Here is a 13,921-nt window from a genome sequence, read left to right as displayed (position 1 = left end):
TTCACAGCCCTCTGTGTGACCTTGGTTCTAACTGTCTTGATCTTGATTTCATGTTAGTCCTATCCATGCACTCAACCAATTTTGAAAAGACATCCGCTCCTGTTGTTCTATCCATTAGTGGAGAAATTTCAAGAAACTCTTCGGTGATGCATAAAATCAGGTCACAACCTTGAATAAATATAGCTAGCTATGAGATGTCTAACACATCCATACTTTCATCATTAGGAATTGTGTACGCAACAAACTGCTAGGCTTTTTCACTAAGATGTTTCTGCAATTTTTCAAAAAGGTCATCAGTTCATGCAACCACAGTGGGGTGAGAAAGACTAACATTCAAACTGTTTCTTTTCTGCCACACAATGTCAAGCTAAGCTTTTGATGCTTATTTTAAACTCAAAGTATTGTGCTATGTTTTTGAGGGGATGGGCATACGTTCACTCCACACGGCTAATAATAATCCCTCAAAAACAAAACAATAATAAATTGGTCACTTCAATCCACGACTGTTTACGGGACACTGTTGTGCGCAATTGGCTGCAGCGTTTCGCCCACATAATATGCAGTCAATTCACTTTACAGTATATTCTGTGAAGCGCTTTGAGACGTCTAGAAGACGTGAAAAGCGCTATATCAAATGCAAGTTTTATTATTATTATTCTCTGTCTGCATCAAAGTAGATATCATTAGTCACCTGTCTCCTCGACTATTCAAACGCCCTTCTCACTGGCCTCTACAGCCACTATCCAGAAAATCCAGCTTATCCAAAACTCTGCCATCCGCATACTCTCCCATACTAAACTCCGTACCCCCATCACACCAATTCTAGCTATGCTCTACTGGCTCCCTATCACTGAATCGATTGATTTCAAGAATCTCACACGTCTTCGAATCCCGACCTGCTTACTCCCCAACCCACTGAGTCTGCTCGACTGGCTCCGACCTACTGCTTGTCCCTTGGGCCCTCCATTCCACTATCGGTGGTTGCGCCTTCAGCCACTACGCCCAAAACTCTGGAACACTCTTCACCTATACCTCCGCATTGCCCCTTCTTCTCCATCTTTAGGTTGTGCCTGAAGACCTTTCTGTTCGACCATGCCTACGAGGGAGCACATTTGGGAGACGACAGAAGAGAGAGAATAGGGAGACATGGATTGAAAGGGTGGAGGGAGGGATGCAGCAGGAGGAGGTGGGTAGTGGGTGGCAAAGAGCAGAGGCAGCAGAGCAGGTGTCATTAATTTTGGACCAAGGAAGTGGATCAACCCCTTGTATTTGGAGTTGGAGGAGAGTTGGAATGGGTGGTCATGGGAAGGTGGGTGAAGGAGCCAGTTTGTAGAGGTGGAGAAGCGGAGCCTGGGATTACCCTTGGCCTTCAGGATGATCCTGGAGTCGAATGACAATTTAGCTGAAGTGAGGGTGGACGATACGTTTTGGTGCTGTCAAGCCAAATGTGGTGGTGACCGTTAGGTTGGATTTGAACCAGGTGAGCTCAGCGACATGCAGCTGTGACTTGAGGGGGAAGGGGTGGGTGGTGTACCAGGGGGACTTGCAGGGGCAAGGGTGTTGAGGAGATTAGTGAAGGAATTGTGAAGAAGGGTGACCGAGTAGGTAAGGTCAGTGGGGGAAGAGGACCAGAGGGACAGGAGTTCACTGGAAAATTGTGAATTTATTTAAGTTAATCGATTCACTCCCAAATTGGCTCAATTTAATTTTTTCATCCCAGGGCAGTAAGAATTCACCTGAATTAGAAATTGACATATGTTCCATCATTGAGAATGCCAACCTCAACAGTAATGGGGTTATTATCTGTGCAATGCTGTGAGAGAAAAACATCTAATTTAGATTATATTTGCAATGGCTGAGCATTTATATGCCTTAAAATTGATTTGTTTTGAGGGAGAAACATTATATTGCCACCATAAAAAGGCTTAATTTGAGGTTTTCAAATGTAGTAGTGTTGTTGTGCACTCTATATTTTGTGATAAATTGCCGTTTTTGTGTTATGTTAATTTACAGGAGCCTGAGCCACTGGCCACACTGTGCTCTGCAAAGTGCCTGTTCAAGCCGCATTTTGAACACTTGCCCCTTTAAGTTCACTTGAATTCACAGACAAAAACACACTCATGCTTTTCACAGCTGTTCCTAGTTTCATTGACCTTGGGGACAGATTGCTGTGTATGGTATCCAATGCCCGTATCTCAGAAATACAATCCAAAGCTAAAGGAGAGAATTTTTTCTGGAGGTACAATGACCAGACACTGCAAGTGAGAGCCTACCAATCTCTCCTGTCCCATCACCAGAGAGCCTCTCATGTGAGAAAATCATGGAAAGGAAGGGGACTATTTTAACCATAAACAGTGGTTGGGAATGTCCTAACAGTGTTGTGCCAGATGAGTACCTTGACCCAAGTGGAATATCTCCTGTACCTTTGGATTGATAAATTTGTATCCATGGTGGAAATCTATAGGAACAATGAACCACCAAGCTGCAAGTACAATACAACATAAATCAAAATTACATTTGCTTTCATGTTGGGAGGATGTCCCGAGGCGCTGAACAGTCAGGGTCATTAGGGTGGAGGCCAGAGTGGGAAGAGGGTGGCCGAAGGCTCGGTCGAAGAGGAGGGTCTTGAGGCGTGTCTTGAAGGAGCCAGGGCATACAATCCAAATCAGTCTTGCACAAGCAATTGACTTTTCATGATAACACTACCTCAACGTCCTGACTCTTGCTGTCCTTGTCTTGGAAGAGAGTGTTCCTTCAGTGATGCCCTCAAGAAATGCTTTCTCTACCCAATGATACTCTGTTGCACTTTGATTTGTGAGACTGCGCTGTTGTTTGTTTTGCTTATGATGCTGCATGTAAGAGAACCCTATTAATTACTGGCGGAGAAAGATGTGCCTTCATTTGAGCAAACCTTAATTGTATTTGTGACACAATTGTAATTGTCTTTCCAACGTGAAGGGTGCTATACAAGTGTAATTTGTTGTTGTTGTGACATTTTAAACTAAGCAAAGCAAGGCAATTTGAGCCAATAACCATATTTATTGTAGCTGCTTTGTTGGATAGCAGCCAATTTTGCTCCAAGTTCCGTAATGCTTGTTGCAAAACTTCCTTTCTTCAGCAGCTAAACACCAAATGCTAGTTATCTAAAGGAAATGATTCCTGTTGTTACATTTATTAATATTTTGTGTGAGGTTGGAGATGCTACTGTAGACTTTCCCACACCCAAAGAGCAGCATGATAGCTGATATAATATGAACTTTTATACATGTAATACAATATTGTTTCAATGCACTGTAATTTGTCAACCATGTTTATGTGGGGTTGTGCTCTTCATGTGCTACATCAGGTGCATTGCTCCTGGTAGTTCATGCTGTTACTCAGGTAGCGTGACTTGCTGTGCTGAACAAAGGGTGCATGACCTGAGAACGTGATGGCATTCCTGAATGGCCCATCGCATTAGAAAGCGGGTTAACAGATCCGATCTGCTCGGTGCAGTGAAGCACCAGACAGCTGTGGTCAGTTACGTGATTTCAGTAAACATTGCTAGACACAGTATGTGGCTGCACTGTACAACTAGGTGCAAAACGTTTAGCTGGCCTTTAATCTACAAATGATCAGCCACCAGAATATCAACCCCATAAATCAGATGTAAAACATTGGCAAAAAATTAATTTCTCACAGATGGACTTCCTGTACTGTTTGGATTCAGATTACCATTGAAAACAACAACAAATTGCATTTATATAGTGCATTTCAGTAAACTTCTTTTGAAACTGAATTCTCAACACACCAGAAAGAAATTTGAATGGATAATCTTGGAAGCTTAAAGGAAGTTGGCCTTTTATCATTCGTTTTATTCTTATTTCAAATCAATAAGGTGGCAGCTGCTGCCTTTAAAATAGACATTTGCCTTGTTTTTGAACAAACATGGCAACAATAAATGAAAATGAATTGGCTTTGGGCCACAGAAGTTTACACAGTCAGAGTAACAGATGGTTCATGTGATAAAATATGCACACCTTTAAAGAATTCAGTATTATTGCATGGGGATGGAAACTTGTCTTCCAGGAACTGGGTTGAGACTGCCCAAACTCATTTTATTATATTCCTTTACAGCTGGCAGAGGCTTTCATCCCACCTGTCACAGCTGCAATGAAAACCCAGGTCCCTGTGGCGAAAGGACAATATTCTAACCACACAGACCAGAGAATTGAATTTTTAATTAGTATTTGAAAGGTGGGCCTTCTGTGTAGTTGAAGACAGTCTGTGATGTGCACAGTTATCATCCACCCTGCCATCTGTTTAACCTGCCCAGGATCCTACCATGGGATGAATCACTCCCTATGCATGTGATCACTCATGTGATAGCTGAGTAATTTGTAAGTATAGCCTGGTATATATTGTACTGAATTTGTGTCTTCATGGTCAGGTATGAATGTGTTTGATAACACATTCATACCTTCGGTTCACTATGCAGAGAGCAATGCACTTCCTTTAAATATAAAATGCAAGCTTTCATTCAGCAGGACTAGGACATACATGTCAACAGTGTTCTCCTCTGTGTACTCTTCATGGCTCAATGTATTTTCTAATTAACCATCATTACTCAAGTTGCTTTAGGAAAAAGATTTTACAAATATGAAACATTCATCTTCAAGTCTGCATTTTTTTTAAAATAACTGTAGAAAGGCACTTCTATATCAACAAATATAATGCCAACAAATATAATGCCTTTTCTAATCATTTTAATTTACAAAATAAAAATATTGTTTCATCATTTTTGTAGAACAATTGCTACATCGAAAGAATCAAAATTCTATTAAAAAAAGTATATCTTTGGTACCATTGAAAGACAATAAATCCTTGCACAAATGGGAAGATGGGAAAAGCAGCAGAGATCCCTCGAGGATACAACTAAACAGGGGTTGTCTATTTGGCCAGATTCATGGCAGATTATATTTAATGTAAAATATTATCCATAGGTATACATGAAAAACAAGTGTTTAAGATTACAGACTTAATCTGGGACTAATGGTAGAGCAGTCACTACACTTAACAGTAATTACTGTAAAGCACTTAGGAAGTGACATCAGCAGCACTTTCACACAGTGATCAAACACGTTGCGCAGGAAAATGTTAAAAATAGTGCTCTGGGATCTGCCATTGAGATGAAATGGGGTTGCTTGTCTATTTATATATTGCCTCATGAAAGGCAATATATAAATCACTTGACAAATGTCCTGAGCACTGAGCAAGGAAAAGGGAACTTAAAAATGTTGATCAAAGTCATGGTCGGAGATATATTTTTGGAAGCAAACTGAAGACAGAGTGTGGTATCAAGTTAAAATAGTTTTGGAGAAAGTTCTAAATGACATAAACATGGTGGCTGCAGGCTGAGCTCCTGTTTATGAAGGAGGCAAGCAAGATTGGGAAGTGAGCAATGCACATAATTGGAGAAGGTGGATATAAGAAGGAAAATATAATATAAAAAGATAATAGCAACTCACCTTTATATGCTGCTTGAGGGAAGAAGCATGCTGAGGTATTAGCAGCGAGATGAGTAACAACTGTTTCCAATAATTCTGCAAGAACTAAAAGTGAAAAGGTAAAAAAGTAGTAAAAGAGATTTCCCAAATAACATTTAAATTATTGTTCAGGAATAAAGTATCCACTCTAATATACAAACATTAAATATTTGACATTTCTGTGGTTCTGTTATAAAAAACAGTTAATTAATGCCTTCAACCCCATTGTTTTAAACCTGTTGGTTCTCATGAATTTGGATGAACAGCAATAATAGCTTTAAAACATACTCAGCAGCCACTTACCAAGTGTAGAACTAAAGCTGTCTCATCATAACTAACATTTTCCCCAACAATTATGAACAATATGTGATGATCTATTTATTCTCCATTATTCGTAATTCTTTGAATGTGGTTCATCCCACACACAAGACAATCTAAACAGGGAAAGTCCCTAATAAGATGCAAATCTCACTGTAGGTCAGGACTATGTGAATGTGAGGATCATTTCCTCAATTCCACACTGCATTCTTTCAATGAAGTGGGCTGCAGGTGAGTAAGTTTTCAAAACAAAGAATCAGAAACTAAAGTAGTGAAGTCAGGCACTCCAGATTAGACAGACTGAGGGGAAAGGCAAGAAAGCTTTCTGCATGTGGATAATAAATTACAAACAAATGATATTGTACCAATGTACAATCCAAAGGAAATGATGTCAGTGTGCCTCTCCGGAGGTCAGCCATTTTGGGGGGATGGGAACTGAGCAAGACTGGTTAAGATGTGTTAGACTATGACAAGTCCCAAGCATCGTGTGATAATGAGGCTCTACAGTAGATCAGTTAACTTTCTCCTTCATATTCCGTCTTCATGCACTATTTGTACTACCCAGTCGTAGAACAATAGAGGTGGGTAATCATCAACTCTATCATTCATGTACTCTAAACTATCAAGGCTGGTTTGGAGTACATGAATGCATTTGTAGTTGTCACTTTAAGTCAATAGTTTGAGACATGAATGCTTAGTAAAAGATGTGTATTATTCCAAGTCTTTTCTGAAATAATACTAATACTAATCCTTGCATTTGATATAGCGCCTTATCACGCCTTCGAGATGTCCTCAAACCACTTCACAGAACACACTGTAAAGTGAATTGACTGAACATTTTGTGGACAAAATGCGGCAGTCAATTGCGCACAGCAGTGTCCCACAAACAATCGTGGATTGAAGTGACCAATTTTTTTTTTGAAGGAGTTACCCCCGTTTTCAAATCCACCAATCAACTAAAAAATAGGTTCCTATCTACTGCTAGGTAAACAGGGGTTAAAAAGAAATAATTCACATCTTGCAGAAGGGGTCCAGAGGCACCAGGGACACATTTGCAATATTCCCAAATGGGATGGTAACCAATTTGAGTCTCCTCAGTTGGCTATGGGTAGATTAAGGCTGGTGATTTCTAGAAGCCATCATGTGAACACAAAAAGTTGGAGAGAAAATGGCATTACTCCACAGCTGTCCTCTGCATTGTCTGGCCTTTTGTTACATAATAATCTCTCCAAAGAACAAAACAATAATTAATTGGTCATTTTCAATCCATAACTGTTTGTGGGACACTGCTGTGCGCAATTGACTGCCACATTTCGCCCACAAATATATAGTCAATTCACTTTACAACATATTCTGTGAAGCGCTTTGAGACATCTAGAAGACGTGAAAAGCGCTATATCAAATGCAAGGATTATTATTATTATTATTTTAGCAGCTTCTGGATATTGCCTGCCTCAGACTATGCTCGCATGCTGACAGAGAAGACTGTTCCCCACAAACGGTCATGGATTGAGTGACCCAATTTGATCTGCCAATCAGCTAATAATCAACAACAACATCCACAACAATCATTTTCATTGGTTACTTAATATATAAGGACATGTCACACATGAATTACAAAACTTTGTGGAGTCCTGTAGCTCAGTGGTTAGAGCACTCGCTTTGCAAGCGAGAGACCTGAGTTCAATTCCAGGCAGGGCGAAACCTTGGGCAAGTTTCCTTACTCCACACACCTAATAATAATCCCTCCAAAACCAAAAATAATAATAAATTGGTCATTTTCAATCTACGACTGTTTGTGGGACATTGCTGTGCGCAATTGGCTGCCGCGTTCGCCCACAAATATACAGTCAATTCACTTTACAGTGTGTTCTGTGAAGCGCTTTGGGACGTCCTCCCGACGTGAAAAGCGCTATATCAAATGCAAGGATTATTATTATTATTATTAAAACTTGCATAACAGATCCCATTGGCTGCCACGTTTCGCCCACTGATATTAAATGCCTTCATATTTACTCTGGAGGGGGCAAATAATAAGAAAATCACAAAGATCTCAATCTACATCTGCATATATGTCACATGCTTGTGGTTAATTCTAAGCACCTGGGGTTCAGGTCCCTTAAAGGCAACCAGTGGGATCTTATCAGTCATTAAAGGCAGTTCAGGTAGGGGCAGTCATAATGTGCTGAATATATTGGTTTCCTGAGACCAAGTCTGCTGCAGTGTGATTGATCTCCATCTCTTGGCACAATAGAGTATGCATTACATTGGTTAACTCCGGTGGCCTCACAAGGAGTCTTGCATCTAGTACCAACAAACTAACTTCTGCTATCAGAGCAAGGTGTAGCATAGGACTTAATGTCTGCAATTTATGATATTGGATTATTTGTGATGCATCATCATGGGATGATCTGGTTGGAAGCAACCCATAGATGTAACTACTTCAAATGTGTTTTTTTTAGAAAATGAGGAACTCAAAATTCCCAGAGTACTTGGAACCTACTGAACCATGGCTATTAGAGATCGAGAGCTTTTCACTTTAAATACGAGTTTGTGTGGGGAATCATGTCAGAGTGAAAAGCAATGAGAAAGATTTTAACTTGTCAAGCAGAACATATCCAGTCAACTGATAACATCATGAAATACATTCTAAAGCACAATAGATATACTTGATATTTTCTGCCAAAGGAAATGGATTTCAAAAATCTATTTACTTCACTTATATTTGGTGAATCCCTCCCCAAAGAGCTTCTAATGTTGGCTATCGTACCTTGCGTTCCTTGCCTCGTACAGGCTCCATGACCCCCATCTCTCCCACCCTCGCCCGACTCCACTGGCTACCCATCCCTCAGAGGATCAAATTCAAGATCCTCGTCCTCACTTTCAAAGCCATCCATGGCCTTGTCCTCTTCTACCTCTCTGACCTGCTGACTCCCTACCAACCTGCCTGCTCCATCCGTTCAGCGGGTTCTGGCCTGTTCCATGTCTCCCACCCGACCATCGGTGGCCGGGTTTTCAGCCTCACTGCCCCCACACTCTGGAACTCCATCCCACAGTCCCTTCGCCTCACTTCCTCTCTTGCCTCCTTCAAGGCCGGTCTCAAGACCCTCCTCTTCGATCGTGCCTTCGGTCGCCCTCTCACCTCTCTGCCTTCCCTCACCCCTCCCCCATGCTCGGGTCCTGACCTCTGACTGTCCAACGCCTTGTTGTTGTTGGGTGAAGTTCAGTTACTTTTCTTGTAGCGCCTGGGAGATGAGATCTTAGCCCCTGTGCAAGCCTTTTTTTCCTTTGCTATGTTTATACTGTGAAGAGTGAAGCATTTTTTGTGGCACTAAAGCAGTATAGAGTGAAAGCTTGATTTATACTTTTTAATCTGAATTGCTTCAAATTAGACAAAACTCCCCCCAAACATTAATTTGCTAAGTTTACATATGCAGAATTGCATTTGCCTTTTAATACTATAGAACGTTTTCTTAAATCCCCAACCCAATTGCTTCCTTTGCTCAGGGGGCACCAGCCTGCTTCAAGTCACTCATCCCACTATTGGACCACGGGTTATTTCCATAGAAGTTGTTGAATGAGAAAGAAGAATTGAAATCTTATTACAACACTATTGGAATTTTGCTGAAACACTGGTTACTGCTGCACTATGCCTCCTATTTCATTGAAGATTAGTTTGAGTGTATTTTAATTATGTTCACAGCAAACGTTCAAAAACTACAGTCCACAAACCGAGAAATACCTGTAATCAACATTTTGTATCATTTAAAAGTATTATAACAGCAAAGTTTCTACATTTAATCTTTTACTTTTGTTCGTTGAAGCCATCAAAAACATTATTTGGTGATGGTGAAAACTGAATTCTACATTAAAAAGGTTAACAAAGCATTTAAAAAAACACCTTAAAGTTTAACATATTTTCAAAATCATCAAATATTTTAAGAACATACTGGAATGCCAAGATTAATAAAATGATTGTGATAATGTAAATTTCAGGTAGCTGAAATACTTAAAGCTAATATTCCTATTGCTTTTTATTTCAAGAACTAATTAACTGATATCTATGAAAAGGATCTGATGATCAGTTCACTGTTTCAGCTAATAGTCAGCATCAATAAAAACAAATGCATTGGGTGAAAATAATGCTCTTAAATTATTTGTTGAAACAACAACTGACAATAATGTGCCACGTGGTTAAAGGAATCAATCATACGTGGGACTATAAATAGCTACGAATTTCACTTTTTTATATATAAAAATACTTCTTTACTTATTTATGTTTTTTTAAAAATTGGTCATTCTAAACATGTTGATTTTTTATAAGATTGTGTAATTTTGGCATGACTGAGAGGTAAAAACTGCCAGGACTAGCAAAAATGAAATCAATGTTCACTATGAAGTTAGAAGAAGAATGAAGAGTTTACATTATTCACAAGTATTTCATGAAAATATTGACAGTTGCTATACATCTGTGCCCCAGTGGTGAGGATCTTAATTCTGCAATATATTTATACCTGTCCACAACTGGATACTTACTGCTTCCCTTGATGATATCAGGTTTGGTTGTCATGGTTTTACAAAACTGCTTTCTACAGTTCTCCAGCCAGCTTGCCTGCTTCTCTGAATTTTTCAGTAACTTGCTAAATTCATTATCTAAACAATAAGAACAGCCATTATTCATACTGCATCCCAGCATATAAATTTTACAAAGAATCCAGAACAGTATATTCAGTTGAATGCAAGTCCTACTGCAATGTGTGGCTTTAAGTATTCAGTACAAAATGTCTATTTATGTTATGTTAAGTTGGCATAATTGAATTTTGTATATTTGTGCTGTTTTAACTATTTCTGAATAATTTAATATGAATATATTTATGTCTGCACAAGGTATTTGCATCGCAGTATCTTTATTTGCGTCATTCCATCGCGCTGTCAAAGTCGGTTTGAGATCAAGTTCTTGTAGATTAGTAAATCAACTCTGATTTTACACTAGCTTGACACATCAAACTAAATCAGTTTAGAAACTTATTTCCATCCAATATTCATGTGGGTAGTCACAATGGCACACATTGCAGAAGAATACTGCACTGTATTAAATAGCAATCATTGCTATTGATTATTTTTGAGAGCTTACTATACAATCTTATGTGTGCCACTGAAAATTATAAATATTTAAGACTCTCCCTTCCCACAGTTTACATGTGTATATTTTCCTCGTAGTGAAATACAATATCAAAGTACTGGAAGCAGATTATTTCTCTACGACTCTTGATTGGAAAACAATGTATGAAGCAGAGAAAAATTAGAGATGAAGACTTCTTTTAAATGCAGAATTAGAGATGGACTTTATAAACAAATTAGCATGTTCATAGAATTGAGAAGCTGAACTATAGATAATTCAACAGCATGACAAATGGACACCATACGGTGCAGCATAAATATCAGTAACTAGCAACTGTGCTAGCAATAGGATGTGTAAATATGCTTGTCTTTAACACCTCCAGATTTGGAGAAATACCCTACTTCCACCTTCCTCCCAATAATAATAATCCCTGCATTTGATATAGCACTTTATCACGTCGTTGAGATGTCTCATAACGCTTCACAGTATCTTCTATACTAATAAAGACAAAGTGTCTGTCTGTCATCAATAACGCAATAACCAATTGATGTAGACATGATTTATGCCTCATCGGAAAGGTCTTGCGTGAGGGGTGGAAGTGTTATGGCATTTGTTTTTGTGTATCTCCTATCGTTGATGAGCTAAACAATCTCATCACACATGTATGGCAGTTTTGCTTAAGGTGTGTTCACAGGGTTTATGGCATGTAAAATGGTTTGTGAGTGGTATCACGGAAAACGCCAGCTCTAAAAATACGAGCACATCAAAATTACGGCGTAGGTATCTACAATCGTTTTGCTTAAGGTGCACACACAGTGTTTATGGCATGTTAAATGGTTTGTGAGTGGTATCACTTAAATCTACATTCCATATTGGATCCTTTGGTTGCAAGCGTAGCTGCAGCGGGTACATCTAATATACTATAAAATTAATTGACTGTATATTTTGTGGGCAAAACGTAGCAGTAAATTGCGCACAGCAGGCTCCCACAAACAATCATGGATTGAGTGACCAATTCCCTAGGAAGGAAAGCTGCGGAAACAAGGAAGGTAAGCCAGACCAGAAATGTTATTTTTCATGAAGAATTATTTTAGCGTACATATTCTATTTTAATAGCAATGTTATACCGTAATAAAGCTATTCCTGATATTTCAGTAGCATCCCCTATGGACTCGTTTTTTTTTCAGGTTTATGCTGATGGAACTAAACTCTCAACAAACAGAAATGTCCAATGTCCAATGTAGGGAACACGCATCTCTTTAGACTAGAGCTAGTGGCTTTAAAGGTTAAGATGTTTTATGGTCATAAAATATGGAAGATATGCAAGGTACTTCTGGTATTTCGCCTACAAAATACACAGTCAATTTACTTTACTCTGTGAAGCGCTTTAAGATGTCTCGAGGACATAATAAGGCACTGTATCAAATGCAAGGAATATTATTATTATTAATAATAAAAACAACCTTGGACTTCTCTACCTACAGTGCTGCACATTAACGGATCCTCATTCCCTCAATCATAGGAGAAAATCAGTTTGCTTATGAGACATCTGGTGCAATCTCCTGTACAATATGTGCTTTGAGTTCTATGTCAGCATGCTTTCATTATTTAAAAGAAATTGAAGTGTAAATTAATAATACACACATCTACTGATGCATTACCTTGTTTCAGAGGAAATTGTTTTGGCGCTTCTTGAAGGTAACACTTTGGTAAAGGGAACGAAGCAAACAGTGGCCAAGGATGAGGGTCATTTGCCTGCAAAAAGTGTAAAGCATGAAATTGCAAAGAGATTTAAAGTCATGTTTTCCCACAGTACAATATAAGCTTCTGCATTTATTGATTTTTACAGAACCCTGTGTCTAATGTTTTCAGGGTTCATTGCGTGTCCATTGAAAATGATGTCCTGTAATACAATTTGATAAAATTAGAAAAAATGCAGTAAGATAAATATGTCTTTACCAGCTCTAGCATTACAAAAAAAACATAGCTACCCAGGCAGTCACCATTCTTAGATTGGACTGATGTTTCTATATGGGATATTGAAGCCCCAAGGTAAAACTGCTGTAATTTCAACAGGATTACTAATATTTCTCCATGACAGTAATTTTCTCATCACTTGTATGAGGCTGACAGCTAAAGGAAGCATGCAGCATACAAAAGAAACTGTAGCAAATACTGCAGTCTGAGAATACTGATGAGAGCCACTGTAAAACAAGGTTCAACAGAATCAACACTATCAATGTAACTGACAAAATCTAGAGAAAAGCACTATACAACAACAACTTGCATTTACCCTTCTCACAGAATAGCATCTTGGAGAGCTATACCATGACAAGATTGTGCACTGAGCAAGGGAGAAGGGGGAGGTGAAGGTGACCATAGGTTCAGTCAAGGAAGTAGGTCTTCAGGTGGGATTTAAAGATTTGTAAAGAGGAGTTGAGGCAGAGGGTGAGGGAGGGAGTTCCAGAGATTTGAAACAAACTGTAGATCAATGGCAGTAGTATTGCAGCAAATGTTCATTTCGTACAACTTAAAATATTTAGTATTTTACAATTGAAGCATTTACGATTATTTGGTATGTAAATATTCAAGTTATGCAATTGCTACACTTTTAAAAAAAAAAGAAACGGAATGCAAACAAACAGTGATGAATTACCAATTGCCAAAAGTAAATTTGTATGGATCATCAATCTGTTGAAAAGTAGTGGAAAATTTCTGCAGCAAATGGAAAAATATAACACATATAATGGGATTAACAAATCCTTGATGGGAAAATAACCATGAAAATCAGATAATATGAATCCTCCCCCCCACACACAAGCTCTCATTTCTAGCCACCAGAAGGCACGTTCCCTTCCCCATACTTAAGTGCTCCAGGACGCCTACCCCGCTTGAAGGGCGCTATATGAATGCAAGTTGTTGTTGTACTTGGAAGAGAAAACATCCCCACAACAAA

At 38.9% G+C, this 13,921-nt stretch overlaps 1 protein-coding gene across 1 annotated transcript in view; it reads right to left on the bottom strand.

Annotated features, from left to right (window-relative positions):
• The window catches only part of tbc1d32 (TBC1 domain family, member 32), a 90,063-nt gene that overhangs the window by 28,438 nt on the left and 47,704 nt on the right, over positions 1-13,921 (bottom strand). Inside the window, 3 exon segments of the mRNA XM_007899661.2 lie at positions 5,508-5,591; positions 10,380-10,496; positions 12,627-12,720. Coding sequence (XP_007897852.2) covers positions 5,508-5,591; positions 10,380-10,496; positions 12,627-12,720 — 295 coding nt within the window.

This window comes from Callorhinchus milii, unplaced genomic scaffold, assembly GCF_018977255.1.
Source record: "Callorhinchus milii isolate IMCB2004 unplaced genomic scaffold, IMCB_Cmil_1.0 Scaffold3, whole genome shotgun sequence".
Lineage (NCBI taxonomy): Eukaryota > Metazoa > Chordata > Chondrichthyes > Chimaeriformes > Callorhinchidae > Callorhinchus > Callorhinchus milii.
Note: the sequence above shows the minus strand (reverse complement) of the source record. Positions and strands in the feature narration are given on the sequence as shown.